The sequence below is a fragment of the Lethenteron reissneri genome, chromosome 25 (assembly GCF_015708825.2).
Source record: "Lethenteron reissneri isolate LAM-NWPU_2019-01 chromosome 25, ASM1570882v1, whole genome shotgun sequence".
Classification (NCBI taxonomy): domain Eukaryota; kingdom Metazoa; phylum Chordata; class Hyperoartia; order Petromyzontiformes; family Petromyzontidae; genus Lethenteron; species Lethenteron reissneri.
Window position 1 is genome coordinate 18,377,687 of NC_083803.1, and position 18,296 is coordinate 18,395,982.

An 18,296-nucleotide genomic window follows, 5' to 3' on the forward strand; every position below is an offset into this window, starting at 1 on the left:
CTGTAATATCCACTTCTGTGGGCCATTATTATTCCGTGGGCCAACACAAAAGGTTGCAGCACTGTTCTGTGAGTGATCTGAATGGTTATTTTGTCTCATGCCGGGATACCAATAGCACAATCGAGATAACATTGGGGGGAAGGCACGTGTTTCATCAATGTCTCTCAGATAATATCACAGCACATATGGCCCAGTGTGTGCCGCATCATGAGACACGATTGTAAGTAATGGTTTAATAAAATCAAGTTACGTATCATTGTAACACTGAGATCGCCTTAAGGGCTGTACAGATATATCCATGGTAAGTGAACTGCGATGGCCTCATGCACAAGGCCCGCACATTAACTTGAATCATCAGGATGAAGAATATGGAGTAAGATTGGAATCTACGGATTCTCAGCTGGAGGTCACTACTCTGAGAAGCGGGTGGGGGGGGGGATGTGAAGGCGGGTGGAGAGAACATGGGCGTCGTGACGCAGCCGTGGTTGTGGGGAGTGGGCGTGGAGGTGACCGAGTAACGATGGTGGTGGTGGATGGGTGTCTGACTCCCAGGCTAAGTTCTGTGGGGCCACCTGCACACACGAGTGCACGCATCACAACCACGCCAACACGAGCAACCACTAGGGGCATCTCTCATAATTATCCACAGACCATGATAATTATTGTGTGCTTGCGTGCGCGCGTGTGTGAGACATCGCAGGCACAGTGTGAATAAATTTCCACTTCATGAATTGCGTTTTTCCAATTTTGTGCCCTGTGCACTCGAAAACTACTTCGCCAGGGCGTCCAAAATAACTCCTGACGGTGGAAGAATGGAGAGGCACTTTCAGTGAAATGGTTCAAGGCCGTGCGATGGTGGCACATCTTCTGTTTTCTGCTAAATGGGACTGGACTTTGGATGGCGGGGGGCGTGGCAATGCAAATTTGTGTGCAGTGAAGGCATTGTGCCTTGATTTTGAGCACCTAGTGTGGGTCCATATCCACGTGTGAATGTGAGAGTGTGGGGGATGTGGCGCCGTGATTAGCACGCTGCACTATGAACCCAGCCACCCAAGTTTGATTCCCGATCATGGCCAACACCAGTGACGATTATCTGAACCGGTCCTTGGCCTCCCCTAGGTCGACTCGGCCCCACATGAGTACCTGGTGCGGTGTGTAAACAACGCCGCTCAGGGAGACAAAGGTGTGCCGTTCTGGCCTTTATAGCTGCTCCCGGCTAACAGCACCTGCCCCAAAAGCCTGTTAAGGCTAATATTGGGGCATATTTGTATTTGGTTTATGTATTTGCACGAATCCTGGCTTCATGGTGCAAACAAAAATGAATCCACAGCAGATTTGTAAAAACGTTAAATTCACATTTTCATTATAGCTAAATATATAAATACAGACATGTGTTTGATATATCAATGCATATAACAATAAATATATAAAGGATTTTAAACTTTGTGATCATTGTAGTTTATATAATATAACGATAATAACCCAACGTTTCATGATAAAATTAATGCAGGTAAAATGTTCGTGTGCAGAACGTATTTGTTGTGTGGACTTTGTTTCATTAGTTATATAAATATTTAATCATTTAGGAAAACAATTGTTCATGACCATCCAGTATATTTAGTTTTTGTATAAATACAGAGTGGAAGAAAGTTCCATAGCGAGAGTCGTTTGTGCCGCACGGCGTTGGTTCTCTTCGCCTGGCGTGCCACCCGGGGCTCTTTGTGGAGTCGCCATTTCTTCACCAACCACCCCGATCTCACGGCAATACTTCGTGGAAAAAAAATGCAGTGGTGCTTCCCAAAGCAGAGAGCCCAGTCAGGATGTTCCTTCTGTTTACGTCGTCACGTTTTACTCCATTCCTTCCGAGATGAGAGCGGACCCTGCTGCACGATCACTGCCAGCGCCACGAGTCGTGTTCACACCTCGCGTCGGAACGCACTGCGGCACGCCAGCGGTGCCCTGGCACGTGTCCCATCGTGGCAAAGACGTCGCCAACATTTCATGCAATTATCTCACTCTAGTCAAATTGAAAATCGGGCCCCCGAAGGTAAAACTCATTTCAAAGCATCGGGGATGATTGTAGCAAGGTTAGGGCCGTGGTCAGGAGTAGCGTCCGTGCTGATGTCCGATAGGCGAAGTTGTTAGGGTCAGGGATGGGGTCAGGTCACGTGATGATGAGCTCTTACCCCGCGCCTGCCATCGCCGCGTCGCCCCTCTCCACACTTGGGCCGCTTCTCGCATTGACGGCGCCGTTTAGCGGCAGCCGCAACCCTCCACCACCATGTCCTGGTAGTTCTTAAGCACCACCTTGCCGTACTCGTCCAGGTAGAGCATGGAGATGGGACTGAGCTCCGTGGGCACGCAGCAGGCGCGAGGGATGCTCGCGTTCACCGAGTTGACGAGCGTCTGCACGATGGCGTGGTTCGTCGAGTTGAGGTGGTCGGCCAGAGGGAAGGGGCACTCGCCGTGGCAGAAGTAGGCGTGGTACCCGGGCGGCGCCACGATCCAGTCGTTCCAGCCCACCTCGCGGAAGTCGACGTAGAGCGCGTGGCGCCTGCAGCCGTGGCGCGGCTTGCGCCTCGCCCTGAGCGCCGTCTGCCTCGGGGCCCCGCCGGCGCCCCTCCTCGCGCGGCCCCGCGGCGCGAACGGGGCCCGGCCGTCGCTGCCGAAAGTGACGAGGAGCGGCCTCGGCTCGGTCCGGCGGCTCCCGTCGCCCGGAAAGGGCGAGGCGATGCCCGAGCGGGGCCGCGCGGGCGTCGCCTCGCCGGGCACGCCTTCGGCGGCCCCCCCGCCACGCGGCCCCCGGACGGGCAGCACCTCGACCGCGAAGCCCCGGTTAGGCGCGGAGCCCCGGGTCCAGCGCGAAACGGCGGGGCTCACGTCGAACGCTTCCCAGCGCGACTCGTTTGCGCGCACCACGCGAGTGTCCAGCAGCCGGCAGGCGGCGTCCGACGATGGCGGCGCCACCACCTCGTACACGTTGATGCGCTCCAGCCGAGGAGTCGACTCGCATGCCGGCGAGGATGAGGGACATGAGCTGTGCACGCGTGTGTGGTGCACGCGCAGTTCAGCCGCAGTCACCTCCTCAGAGTCCGGGATGGACGAGAGATTGAAGAGGAAGTGCCACGTTGTTCCGCCTTCTGTGCTCTGCCCAAGCGAGAGCTTCTCCGTAGACTCTGGGTACATGCAAAACAATAACAACAACCTTTGAGTAATTGTGCCTTCACTTATTTGTGCCAAGCTAGGTGCACTTTCAGGCCATGTGAATTATGGAAGTGTCACTGGCACGAGGCCACGTGGAAAGCCTCTAATTATATAACTGATCGACAGGTGACTTGCTGATGCACCACCTGCACACCTCACTTTGCGGACTTGCTGTGTTTTAGCAGCCGAGCACTCCGCTCGTTGTTGTGAGCGTCGCTCCTCTGCCCTCTATTGTTGCTGGAGGGCGACTGCCTCCAACTGCCGAGTAGCGTCCTTCACAAGCCCCCTCCATAGAGGACGATCTTGACACCATTGATACCAGCCATCAGCAAGACCAATCAGCTCCACGTCCTCCACATCAGCCCATCTCTTCTCGAGTATGTTTATCCCCTTATATCCGGGAAAATAAAAGTTGCTTAAGCATGCGTTAGCGGGCTACGTGACCCAGCCAACGCAGCCTCGCCTATCGGAGGAGCTCACCAACGGCAATGTGTGCATGTGTGTCGAACTTATTTCTCACCACATGGTGCCAACCGTGACACTCTGAGGTGTGTGTGGACACACACACACAGAGGGAGGTGCCCCATTCTAGACTGGGTGGACCCTTAGTGAAACATTAACCATTAATGTTTTAAAGAGGGCGGATGGGGCCACACCATCCATGCATGGTTACATTGTCTCGCTGTTTCTGATAACCCCGTAAAGCAGCTACTCGTTTTAGGTTGAGTAAACCTAGAAGAGGGTTTCAAATTCTAGATTTGAAGCTTTCGTGACTGCAAGGATTCATATTCTTAGGTTCCACCTGAAGACGGAAGCTTGTGTTGCCTCTGAAACGTCGTGATTTTTATTTTATTTTACTTTTATTAATTTTAATTTTTTACCTACGTGACTTTATCGAAAAAAACCTAAGAATAAGGGTTTCAAATGCCATGATGATGTTGCGTATCATGACCAGGAATTGGTGTTAACTGCGATTCCAACTCAACACCCACCTGCGTTTAAACTATTGTCAGTTGTGTTATATCAGGTTGCTTTTTGTGATCAGAGCACTTGATTTGGCAACACGAGTTTAAATCCCAATCGGGACGGGGGAAGGAGTGATTTATAATAAAAAATGAGTACACTTTGTGGAAAGTCTATAGAGGTTGGTTCCAGCCATAGAAATGTGGAATTTCTACACCTCTCGTTTGGGATGCTAGATTGTACAAGACCGCAGCCGTGAAAGGATTTATTAATTTTTGGACCGCGGACTTGAATGGGGGAACCGTGCACATTTTTTGTCACGCCTGACATGGCTCAGTGTGTGTGCGCACGTGTCTGTGTGGGCTGTTTGTGTGTGCGCACGTGTGTGTGTGGGTTGTTTGTGTGTGTGCACGTGTGTGGGCTGTTTGTGTGTGTGGGCTGTTTGTGTGTGTGCACGTGTGTGTGTGGGTTGTTTGTGTGTGTGCACGTGTGTGTGTGCACGTGTGTGTGTGGGCTGTTTGTGTGTGTGGGCTGTTTGTGTGTTTGCACGTGTGTGTGTGCACGTGTGTGTGTGGGCTGTTTGTGTGTGTGCACGTGTGTGTGTGGGTTGTTTGTGTGTGTGGGCTGTTTGTGTGTGTGCACGTGTGTGTGTGGGTTGTTTGTGTGTGTGCACGTGTGTGTGTGCACGTGTGTGTGTGGGCTGTTTGTGTGTGTGCACGTGTGTGTGTGGGCTGTTTGTGTGTGTGGGCTGTTTGTGTGTGTGCACGTGTGTGTGTGGGCTGTTTGTGTGTGTGCACGTGTGTGTGTGCACGTGTGTGTGTGGGCTGTTTGTGTGTGCACACGTGTGTGTGTGCACGTGTGTGTGTGTGCACGTGTGTGTGTGGGCTGTTTGTGTGTGCGCACGTGTGTGTGTGGGTTGTTTGTGTGTGTGCACGTGTGTGGGCTGTTTGTGTGTGTGGGCTGTTTGTGTGTGTGGGCTGTTTGTGTGTGTGCACGTGTGTGTGTGGGTTGTTTGTGTGTGTGCACGTGTGTGGGCTGTTTGTGTGTGTGGGCTGTTTGTGTGTGGGCTGTTTGTGTGTGTGCACGTGTGTGTGTGGGTTGTTTGTGTGTGTGCACGTGTGTGTGTGGGCTATTTGTGTGTGTGCACGTGTGTGTGTGGGCTGTTTGTGTGTGTGCACGTGTGTGTGTGGGTTGTTTGTGTGTGTGCACGTGTGTGTGTGCACGTGTGTGTGTGGGCTGTTTGTGTGTGTGCACGTGTGTGTGTGGGTTGTTTGTGTGTGTGCACGTGTGTGTGCACGTGTGTGTGGGCTGTTTGTGTGTGTGCACGTGTGTGTGTGGGTTGTTTGTGTGTGTGCACGTGTGTGTGTGCACGTGTCTGTGTGGGCTGTTTGTGTGTGTGGGCTGTTTGTGTGTGTGGGGAGCGGTAGTGTAGCGGTCAGCGCGCTGCGCGATGAACCTGGCGACGCGGGTTCGATTCCCGCTCACGGCCAACATCAGTGACGATTATCGGAACCGGTCCTGGACTAACCCTAGGTCGAGTCGACTCAGCCTCAAATTAGTACCTGGTGCGATGTGTAAACATCGCCACTAGGGAGACAAAGGCGGCCAGGCGTGGTGTTGGCCACCCACCCCCTCATGTTCAGTGCCGGCCTTTATCGGAGCTCGCTAACAGCACTTGCCCCTACAGCCTTTCAACTGCCAATTGAGGGATCTTTGTCTTTGGGCGACTCGGTATGTTTCTGTGTGCTCGCGTGTGTGTGTGGACTGTTGTGGATGTGGAACCCCGGTGTGTTGCATCTGCCGTCATCCCAGGCAGTCACCCATAACACCTGGATCTGTCCCATGACCTTCTGCCAGCAATGCTTTTGACACTTTACGTGGCCTCAGGGTGCACCTAAGCTGGCACAAGCGTCTTGGTGATGTCACTGCCACTCAGAGTGAATGAGTGCTTGGAAGCATGAGTACACATCAGTGTTGTGTCAGTAGTTGGTAGCGGCTGTGTCGTGGTTCGGGAACTGCGCTACAAACCCAGCGACTGGCGTTCAATCCCATTTATGGCTAACATTTCGCAGCGAATATCTAGGACCTCACCTACGTCTGCTCAGCGTTAAATTAGAACTTTTGGCCTTCTGCACTGCCCTCTGTTACCCGCCACGTAGTCCCCGCGGCCTATAACACCGATTACAAACGGTGGTCGCCCATATAAATATCTTACCGTTTGACATCAGACGAAACGCGGCCGCATTCATGATGCTTTGGTCGTAGGTTATCTTGATATATGTAAAAACATATCAAATCGTAACGATAAAATATTGTTAATTGCTATGGTTACTCTATTGGAGTCGCTCCTAACGTGAACATCCATTTGAAGGTGAGAGATGGCAAACAGCGTTGGCTTCCCATAGGAGAACCACGCCACGTAGATAAAACTTCAGAGGCATTCAAAACCAGAGGCATTCAAAAGGATACGGGCAGCTCCATTCATAGCGAGACATTGAAACAACGGCTCGTGTCCTTGCAGTTCCCACACACAAACACAATGTCCCCCGTGTAGTCTCTAACAGATGTTTGGGGCAAGTGCTGTCAGGGAGTATCTATGAAGGCCGGCAAGTCACACGAAGGGGTGGTGTGGCCAACACCATGCCCGACAGTCTTTGTCTCTCCAGTTCCCGTGTTTAAACACTGCGCAAGGTAATACTTTGAGGCTGAGTCGACGTAGGGGAGATCCAGGAACGGTTCAGATATTTGCTACACTGATGTTAGCCGTGAGCGGGAACTGAACTCGGTTCGCCGGGTTCGGAGTGCAGAGCGCTAAGAACTACACTACCGCTCCACTGCACCTGGACAAAGAGAAACACACGCACACAGACAAACACGACCCCCCGTATAGCCTGTAACAGACTGTTGGGGCTAGTTCTGTTAGCGCACACTTATGAAGGCCGCCACGGTACACGAGGGGGTGGGTGGTCAGCACCAGGCCCGGCCGCCTTTGTCTCCCCAGTGGCGATTATTTTTGCACACTGCACCAGGTACTCATTTGAGGCTGAGTCGACCTAGGGGAGGCTCAGGACCGGTTCAAATGATCGCTGTCACTGGTGTTGGCCGTGGGCGGGAATCGAACTCAGTGGCCCGGTTCGTAGCGCAGCGCGCTAAACTCACACGCTCTCACAATACACACCGCAACAACAAACACCATTCGCCAAAGTGGCGGTGACGTCATCCACGGCGCTTGTGCCAGGCTAGGTGCACGTTGAGGTTACGTGAAGTGTCGAACGCCCGCTGCCAGACCCAGGTGCCATGGGTCGACTGATTGAGATGACTGGCTGATGCACCACCTGTGCCCCCTACTGTGCCAACTTGCTGTGCTTTAGCCACCCTGCACTCCACTCGTTGTTGTGAGCGTCGCCCCTCCGCCCTCCGTTGTTGTTGGAGGGCGACTGCCTCCAACTGCCCAGCAGCGTCTTTCACGAGCCTCCTCCACTGAGGCCGATCTTGACACCGCTGGTACCAGTCATCGGCAAGTCCACTCAGCTCTACGTCCTCCTGTACCACATCACTCCATCTCTTCTCTAGCCCGTGCCGCGCCCGTTTATTCCCCTCGATCCGGCCGAATAAAAGCTGCTTGGGCATGCGGTGGCTGGGCATGCGGGCTACATGACCCAGCCAACGCAGCCTCGCCTGCCGGAGGAGCTCACCGATGGGACTGTGTCGAGATCCTTCAAGGATCTGTAAACCCCCCACATAATACAATTTCAAACCGGCGCAAATACTCAATCAGAAGGCTCCACAATTCGTAAGCATTGAAAAGGGAGGGCATGACTGTGGCCGAGAAGACCGGAGCTTTGTGTGGAGTGACAGGCCAGGTAGCTTCCACGCAGCGAGATGCAGATGGACGGCACATGAGGAGGTGGGTGGCCAGCACCACGCTCGGCCGCCTTTGTCTCCCTAGTGGCGATTATTTTTACACATTGCACCAGGTACTCATTTGAGGCCGAGTCGACCTAGGAGAGGCCCAGGAACGGTTCAAATAATCGCTGTCACTGGTGTTGGCTATGAGTGGGAATCGAACTCTGGTCGCCGGGTTCGTATCGCAGTGCACACTCACCCCGGCACTCGCACACAACACATTCACGCAACACATTCACACAACACATTCACACAACACATTCACACAACGCATTCACACAGCGCATTCACACAACACATTCACGCAACACATTCACACAACACATTCACGCAACACATTCACACAACGCATTCACACAACGCATTCACACAGCACATTCACACAACGCATTCACACAACGCATTCACACAACACATTCACACAACGCATTCACACAGCGCATTCACACAACACATTCACGCAACACATTCACACAACGCATTCACACAGCGCATTCACACAACACATTCACGCAACACATTCACACAACACATTCACGCAACACATTCACACAACACATTCACACAACGCATTCACACAGCACATTCACACAACACATTCACACAGCACATTCACGCAACACATTCACACAACACATTCACGCAGCACATTCACGCAACACATTCACACAACACATTCACACAGCACATTCACGCAACACATTCACGCAACACATTCACACAGCACATTCACGCAACACATTCACACAGCACATTCACGCAACACATTCACACAACACATTCACGCAGCACATTCACGCAACACATTCACGCAACACATTCACGCAGCACATTCACGCAACACATTCACACAACACATTCACACAACACATTCACACAACGCATTCACACAGCGCATTCACACAACACATTCACGCAACACATTCACACAACACATTCACGCAACACATTCACACAACGCATTCACACAACGCATTCACACAGCACATTCACACAACACATTCACACAACGCATTCACACAACACATTCACACAACACATTCACACAACGCATTCACACAGCGCATTCACACAACACATTCACGCAACACATTCACACAACGCATTCACACAGCGCATTCACACAACACATTCACGCAACACATTCACACAACACATTCACGCAACACATTCACACAACACATTCACACAACGCATTCACACAGCACATTCACACAACACATTCACACAGCACATTCACGCAACACATTCACACAACACATTCACGCAGCACATTCACGCAACACATTCACACAACACATTCACACAGCACATTCACGCAACACATTCACACAACACATTCACACAGCACATTCACACAACACATTCACGCAACACATTCACACAGCACATTCACGCAACACATTCACACAGCACATTCACGCAACACATTCACGCAACACATTCACGCAGCACATTCACGCAACACATTCACGCAACACATTCACGCAGCACATTCACGCAACACATTCACACAACACATTCACACAACACATTCACACAGCACATTCACGCAACACATTCACGCAACACATTCACGCAACACATTCACACAGCACATTCACACAGCACATTCACACAACACATTCACGCAACACATTCACGCAGCACATTCACGCAACACATTCACGCAACACATTCACGCAGCACATTCACGCAACACATTCACACAACACATTCACACAGCACATTCACACAACACATTCACACAACACATTCACACAACACATTCACGCAACACATTCACACAACACATTCACGCAACACATTCACGCAGCACATTCACGCAACACATTCACGCAGCACATTCACACAACACATTCACGCAGCACATTCACACAGCACATTCACGCAACACATTCACACAGCACATTCACACAACACATTCACACAGCACATTCACGCAACACATTCACACAGCACATTCACACAACACATTCACACAGCACATTCACGCAGCACATTCACGCAACACATTCACGCAGCACATTCACGCAGCACATTCACGCAACACATTCACGCAGCACATTCACACAACACATTCACACAACACATTCACACAACACATTCACACAGCACATTCACACAACACATTCACACAACACATTCACACAACACATTCACACAACACATTCACGCAACACATTCACACAACACATTCACACAGCACATTCACGCAACACATTCACGCAACACATTCACGCAGCACATTCACGCAACACATTCACGCAACACATTCACGCAGCACATTCACGCAACACATTCACGCAACACATTCACGCAGCACATTCACACAACACATTCACACAACACATTCACGCAGCACATTCACACAGCACATTCACGCAACACATTCACACAGCACATTCACACAACACATTCACACAGCACATTCACGCAACACATTCACACAGCACATTCACACAACACATTCACACAGCACATTCACACAGCACATTCACGCAACACATTCACGCAGCACATTCACACAGCACATTCACGCAACACATTCACACAACACATTCACGCAACACATTCACACAACACATTCACACAGCACATTCACACAACACATTCACACAACACATTCACACAACACATTCACACAGCACATTCACGCAACACATTCACGCAGCACATTCACACAGCACATTCACACAACACATTCACACAGCACATTCACACAACACATTCACACGGCATATTCACACAGCACATTCACACAGCACATTCACGCAACACATTCACGCAGCACATTCACACAACACATTCACACAACACATTCACGCAACACATTCACACAACACATTCACACAGCACATTCACACAACACATTCACACAACACATTCACACTCGCTTGCTCACTCGCATTCGATGTGCTACTTTGCCCCAAAGAACGGCCGATCGGCTACACAAACGCCGCACGTGACCTTTCCCTCTGACAATCACCACCGTAAACTCGCAAGCCCAAGTGAGGATGTTCACTCTGAAGAAGGTGCCGCATTCCAACCTCAACAATGGATCCCCTCCCGCGAGGACGTCGGCCAGCACGTAGCACGTCGCCACCAGCCCCCGACTCGAGTCGTTCCCCGGGGGGGGGCGACTTCATTGGCACTCACCGTCGTGATGGAACCCTCGGACGGTGTTTGCTCTCCCTTGCGCTTGCCGTGGGAATGCGACCTCCTCCTCCTCTTCCTCCTCCTCGACATCCACCTCGCCCACTCGCCCCTCGTCTGCCCGGGCCCATCGCCGCCGTCGGGGGCCGCCCCCGTGCCCCGCGCCCCGCCGCTGCTGGGCGCGGTAGAGCTGCTCGAGGTAGGGGGGCACCGCGACCCCCGCGCCGGGCCGGGGTCGCCTCCGCAGCCCGAACACCCCGAGCAGCCTCCCCTCGAGCTCCCCCAGCAGCAGCCGCCGCCGCGAGCTCCCGCGCGGCGCGCCCCGCTCGACATCGCGGCCGAGCGTCGTCGCCGGCGCTGCCAGCAGCAGGTCTGCGCCGCCCTCGGACCCTCCTCCTCCGACGCTTCCGACCGCTGCTTCTCTCGCCCCCGCGCTTCCAAACCCTCTTGCAGCAGCAGCAGCAGCACCGAGGCCGCCGCCGCCGCCGCCTCCTCCAAAGGCTCCGTGCGGCGCGGCGGCCAGGTGAAGCAGCGCGGCTGTGATGACGAGAGCGGCTGCCTCACCCGCGGTCATGGTGGGCTGGGAGCGGTGGGACAGACCGCCCCGCAATCGCGCATCGTGCACGGGGGGGGGCGGGAGTGTCCACCCGGGGGGGGTCACGGCCACCCGGGGGGGGTCACGGCCACCCGGGGCGTCGGGGTCACGGCCACCCGGGGGGGGGTCACGGCCACCCGGGGGGGGCGGGGGGGTCACGGCTGACGGCGGTCGCGGGGGGCGCGCGGTGGCTGCTGTCGGGCTGCGTCCCTCGCGCGCGACTCTCCCGCCTCCTCCTCCGCCGCTCCAGCGGCTCTGCACGGGCGGACGGGGTCACGTCTGTCGGGGGGCGGGGGGCCGTGTCCGCGTCGGAGCCGCGAGCTTCGCGTGCGCCGGGGGGAGAGACGTGTCGGCCGCCCCAAGAGGGGTGCGCTCACGGCAATGAGTGCTCTTGCAACTGGTGAGGGATCAATGTTAGATATGTGTGTTTGTTGTTACATCTAAATTGAAAACTCATTCCTTTAGAACTGCTTTATCATATGTAGTTGTCCTTCCCCCGTACTTCCGATTAGCACGATTGGTTACGTACGGCGCGAAAGAAGTTCAACATACATCTGTGCGCGCGCTGGTCTGTGTGTGCGTGTGTCTGTGTGCGGCCGTGTGTGTGTGTGTATAAACGCGTATGTGTGCGTGTTTGAGACTTGTGTACGCAAGAAGAAAATCACTCAGCCGCTGTAAAAATAATACAACGGCAGCGATCAATGATTCCCTGATGAGACAAATTCCTCGACCTGTGCCCGACTTCCCTCTCGGTCGCCCTCCGGGTAAAGTGAAGATGCAGTTCATGCGTCGCTTTCATCTCCGTGTCTCTCGTTCGATCCGAATCGTGACCCGAGTCATCATCATCATCACTAGTATTAGTATTCCCTGTTGGTCTTCAACTCGCCCAGAAGCTGCCCGAGGTGCGTTGTGCCGCAACGCGAACGCGGCGCCCTCGCGATGGAGAATCCCTGAAGACGAATGGTGCTGTGCTTGCTGCTTCTACAGGTCGTTGTAGTCGTCTCTGTGAAAGGAAACTCAACTCTCTAGAGCTCCACAAGGACGTAACGCATCCATGCGGCGCGGTCGAGCGACCTTCGCGATCTCTTCCGCGCGAAACTCCTCTGAACAGATGCCGCCACCGCAGGGCACAGCTGCTGCTGCGGACTGCCGCTGATGATAGCTGTTGTTGTTGTTGTTGCTGATAGCTGTTGTTGCTGCTGCCGCTGATGATAGCTGTTGTTGTTGCTGTTAGCTGTTGTTGTTGTTGTTGCTGATAGCTGCTGCTGCGGACTGCCGCTGATTGCTGCTGCCGCTGATGATAGTTGTTGTTGTTGCTGATAGCTGTTGTTGTTGCTGATAGCTGGTGTTGTTGTTGTTGCTGATAGCTGTTGTTGCTGCTGCCGCTGATGATAGCTGTTGTTGTTGCTGTTAGCTGTTGTTGTTGTTGTTGCTGATAGCTGCTGTTGTTGCTGCCGCTGATTGCTGCTGCCGCTGATGATAGCTGTTGTTGTTGCTGATAGCTGTTGTTGTTGCTGATAGCTGGTGTTTTTGTTGTTGCTGATAGCTGGTGTTGTTGTTGTTGCTGATAGCTGTTGCTGCTGCCGCTGATGATAGCTGTTGTTGTTGCTGATAGCTGTTGTTGTTGCTGATAGCTGGTGTTGTTGTTGTTGCTGATAGCTGTTGTTGTTGCTGATAGCTGGTGTTGTTGTTGTTGCTGATAGCTGGTGTTGTTGCTGATAGCTGGTGTTGTTGCTGATAGCTGCTGCCGCTGATGATGATAGCTGTTGTTGTTGCTGATAGCTGGTGTTGTTGCTGATAGCTGTTGTTGTTGCTGATAGCTGCTGTTGTTGCTGATAGCTGGTGTTGTTGCTGATAGCTGCTGTTGTTGCTGATAGCTGGTGTTGTTGCTGATAGCTGGTGTTGTTGTTGTTGCTGATAGCTGGTGTTGTTGCTGATAGCTGGTGTTGTTGTTGTTGCTGATAGCTGCTGTTGTTGCTGATAGCTGGTGTTGTTGCTGATAGCTGGTGTTGTTGTTGTTGCTGATAGCTGCTGCCGCTGATGATGATAGCTGTTGTTGTTGCTGATAGCTGGTGTTGTTGCTGATAGCTGTTGTTGTTGCTGATAGCTGCTGTTGCTGATAGCTGGTGTTGTTGCTGATAGCTGCTGTTGTTGCTGATAGCTGGTGTTGTTGTTGTTGCTGATAGCTGGTGTTGTTGTTGATAGCTGCTGTTGTTGCTGATAGCTGTTGTTGTTGCTGATAGCTGCTGTTGTTGCTGATAGCTGGTGTTGTTGTTGTTGCTGATAGCTGGTGTTGTTGCTGACAGCTGCTGTTGTTGCTGATAGCTGCTGTTGTTGCTGACAGCTGCTGTTGTTGTTGCTGACAGCTGCTGTTGTTGTTGCTGACAGCTGCTGTTGTTGCTGACAGCTGCTGTTGTTGCTGATAGCTGCTGTTGTTGCTGATAGCTGGTGATAGCTGTTGTTGTTGCTGATAGCTGCTGTTGTTGTTGCTGATAGCTGCTGTTGTTGTTGCTGACAGCTGCTGTTGTTGCTGCTAGCTGGTGATAGCGCGTGTTGTTGTCGCTGCTGATAAGGATCCTGCTGTCGGTTCTGAAGATGATGCGTCTGCTGGTGTCGCTGGTGCCGCTGCTGATGTTCGCGTTGCGAATGCCGCTGCCGCTGCTACCGCCTGTAACACCGAGCAGCTCCCTCCGGTGGCGGCGCGCGCAGCCCTCCCGCTTCTAATCCGCGCGTGGCGGGCAGCTCGCCGGCTTTTAAGCGACGCACGTCACACGCAAACGACCAATCACAGCACCGGGGGTAGAGAGAGAGCGCATCGCGAAGAGCTTCGTGATGCTGCTACCGATGGTGGTGCGTGGGTGGGTGGGTGTGGATGGGTGTGAGTGGGTATGGGTGAGGGTGGTCGTGGGTGGGTGTGGGTGGGTATGGGTGAGGGTGGTCGTGGGTGGGTGTGGTTATGGGTGAGGGTGGTCGTGGGAGGGGTGTGGGTGGGTATGGGTGAGGGTGGTCGTGGGTGGGTGTGGGTATGGGTGAGGGTGGTCGTGGGTGGGTGTGTGTTGGGTGAGGGTGGTCGTGGGTGGGTGTGGGTGGGTATGGGTGAGGGGTGGTCGTGGGTGGGTGTGGGTGGGTATGGGTGAGGGTGGTCGTGGGTGGGTGTGGGTGGGTATGGGTGAGGGTGGTCGTGGGTGGGTGTGGGTGGGTATGGGTGAGGGTGGTCGTGGGTGGGTGTGTTGGGTGTGGGTAAGGGTGGGTGGGGGTTCGGGTGGGTGTGGGTGGGTGAGGTTGGATGGGGGTGGGTGGGGGTGGGTGGGTGTGGGTGGGTGTTGGGGGTGGGTGGGTGTGTTGGGTGTGGGTGTGGGTGGGTGAGGGTGGATGGGGGTGGGTGGGTGTTGGGTGTGGGTGGGTGGGGGTGGGTGGGTGTGGGTGGTGGGTGTTGGGTGTGGGTGGGTGAGGGTGGATGGGGGTGGGTGGGTGTTTGGGTGTGGGTGGGTGGGGGTGGGTGGTTTGTGGGTGGGTGAGGGTGGATGGGGGTGGGTGGGTGTTTGGTGTGGGTGGGTGGGGGTGGTGGTTGTGGGTGGGTGTGGGTGGTGGGTGGGGGGTGGGTGGTGTGGTGGTGTGGGTGGGTGGTGAGGGTGGATGGTTGTGGGTGGGTGTTGGGTGGTGGGTGGTGAGGGTGGATGGTTGGGGTGGGTGGGGGTGGGTGGTTGTGGGTGGGTGTTGGGTGTGGGTGGGTGAGGGTGGATGGGGTGGGTGGTGTGTGGTGGGGTGGGTGGTTGTGGGTGGGTGTGGTGTGGGTGGGTGGGGTGGGTGGGTGTGGGTGGGTGTTGGGTGTGGGTGGGTGAGGGTGATGGGTGTGGGTGTTTGGTGGGGTGGGTGGGGTGGGTGGTTGTGGGTGGGGTGGGTGTGGGTGGGGTGGGTGGATGGGGTGGGTGGGTGTTTGGTGTGGGTGGGTGGGGGTGGGTGTTGTGGGTGTGTTGGGTGTGGGGGTGGGTGGTGGTTGTGGGTGGGGTTGGGTGGTGGGTGGGTGAGGGGGATGGTTGTGGGTGGGTGTGGGGTGGTGGGTGAGGGTGGATGGTTGTGGTGGGTGGGGGTGGGTGGTTGGGTGGTGTGGGGGTGGTGTGAGGGGGATGGGGGTGGGTGGTGTGGGTGGGTGGGGGGGGGGTGGTTGGGGTGGTGTGGGTGTGGTGGGGGGTGTGGGGGGGGGGGTGGGGGTGGTGGGGGGGGTGGGTGGTTGTGGGGGGTGTTGGGTGGGGGTGGGTGGGGGGGGGTGGTGTGGGTGGGTTGGGTGTGGGTGGGTGAGGGGGGGGGGGGTGGGTGGTGTTGTGGTGGTGGTGGTGGTTGTGGTGGGTGTGGGTGTGGTGGGTGAGGGTGGATGGGGGTGGGTGGGTGTGTGGTGTGGGTGGGTGGGGGTGGGTGTTGGTGGGTGTTGGGTGGGTGGGTGGGGGTGGGTGGTTGTGGGTGGTGGGGGGGTGGGTGGTGAGGGTGGATGGTTGTGGGGTGGGTGTTGGGGTGGGTGGGTGAGTGGATGGTTGTGGGTGGGTGGGGTGGGTGGTTGTGGGTGGGTGTTGGGTGTGGGTGGGTGAGGGTGGATGGGGGTGGGTGGGTGGGGTGGTGGGGGTGGGTGGGTTGTGGGTGGGTGTTGGGTGGGGTGGGTGAGGGTGGATGGGGGTGGTGGGTGTGGGTGGGTGGGGTGGGTGGTTGTGGGTGGGTGTTGGGTGTGGGTGGGTGGGAGTGGGTGGTGTGGTGGGTGTTGGGTGTGGGTGGGTGAGGGTGGGTGGTTGTGGGTGGGTGTTTGGGTGGGGGTGGGTGGGAGTGGGTGGTGTGTGGGTGGTGTTGGGTGTGGGTGGGTGAGGGGGGGTCGTTGTGGGTGGGTGGTGGGGTGTGGTGGGTGAGGGTGGATGGGTTGGGGTGGGTGGGTGTGGATGGGTGGGGGTGGGTGGTTGTGGGTGGGTGTTGGGTGTGGGTGGGTGAGGGTGGATGGGGGTGGGTGGGTGGGGGTGGGTGGGGGTGGGTGGGTTGTGGGTGGGGTGTTGGGTGTGGGTGGGTGAGGGTGGATGGGGTGGGTGGGTGTGGGTGGGTGGGGGTGGGTGGTTGTGGGTGGGTGTTGGGTGTGGGTGGGTGAGGGTGGATGGGGGTGGGTGTTGGGTGTGGATGGGTGGGGGTCTCGCGGTTCTCGCGCTTGCTCTACTAACCCGGCGACTCGAGTTCGATTCCCGCACACGGGTACCAGTGACGATTTTCTGAACCGGTCCTGGGCCTCCCCTAGGCCGACTCAGCCTCAAATTAGTATTTGTGCGGTGTTTAAACCTCACTACTGGGGAGACAAATGCGAACGGGCCTGGTGCTGTCCACCCACTCCCTCGCTAACAGCACTTGCCTCACAAGTCTGTTGAGGCGATGAGGGATCTTTGGAAGTAGGTGGAGGGGTGGTGGGTGGCATGGGAACTGGAGACCGAGCTCAGACTGGTGGGTGAGCGAGGGATTCACTGCGGGTTGTTCGTTTGCGTGGAGATATAGCCACCACTGAGCTGATCGAGGAGCTGCTGGTTCTAGAATAATTATAATTGTGCTTTATTTTAGGTGGAGCGGTGGCGCAGTAGTTAGGGCACTGCACTATTAGCTCGGAGATTCCGGCTCAAGGATAACCGTGGCGAACGATGTCTCAACCGGTTTTGCCACCCACCCCACACCCTTCAAACTGCACTGACCAGCGTGGTGAAGTATGATTCCCACAGTTGAGTAGCACGGTTGGCTACTGACGGTGCAACAACATCGAAACGTCGTGATATTTGTAATCACTTTATTTTTTTTATTTTTTTTTATCTACGTGACTTTACTGAAAGAATCATAGAATAAGAATTCCTGCAGTCACGAAAGTTTTAAGTCAAAATTTTACATGCATACAAACAACAACAACTCCTACATCTAAAATTGTGAGGTGTGGATATCATCCAGCCATGGATTGGGAAATGTTTACAACGTTACCGCATTCTTGATTAAACCAAGCATGTCCAGGATGACGTGTATCACTTAGATAACAATGCCTGGCAAATTCACGTAACATAGGTTAGCCCTCGCTTAACGCATGTTCGCACAACGCATTTTGGTTATAACGTGGAATGTGCACCGTTGTGATAACGAGCACTCTGAGCGGTCGACGACAAACTGCTTTCTTGAGCTGCGCGGCTGAGCAGAATGATATCGTAAGCAGAATGATCTAGTCAGCAGAATGATATCGTAACGCGGCGGCATACCCTCATCTCAGTTCTTCCTCCCGCTATGGAATGGGCAAATATCATTCAGTAACACTTATTCCCGCTTAATGCGGTTTTCGCTTAATGCCGCACTTTGCCTATATATTGCGTTACTAATACACTGAACAAAGGTGCGCAATGATTATGTTGTGCTGTGGTGCATATCAGGTCTACAACCGCCAACTCCATCCACTGGATCTAACGGAATAAACACGTGG

At 54.5% G+C, this 18,296-nt stretch overlaps 1 protein-coding gene across 1 annotated transcript; it reads right to left on the reverse strand.

Moving 5' to 3' along the window:
- Positions 1-305: 305 nt before the first annotated feature.
- On the reverse strand, positions 306-12,992 carry LOC133347370 (bone morphogenetic protein 2-like). The gene is made up of 2 exons (XM_061559612.1): positions 11,233-12,992; positions 306-3,176 (listed from the first exon to the last, which is right to left on the reverse strand). The coding sequence occupies exons 1-2, from the start codon at positions 11,801-11,803 to the stop codon at positions 2,254-2,256; spliced, it is 1,494 nt and encodes a 497-aa protein (XP_061415596.1). The 5' UTR covers positions 11,804-12,992; the 3' UTR covers positions 306-2,253.
- Positions 12,993-18,296: the final 5,304 nt, after the last annotated feature.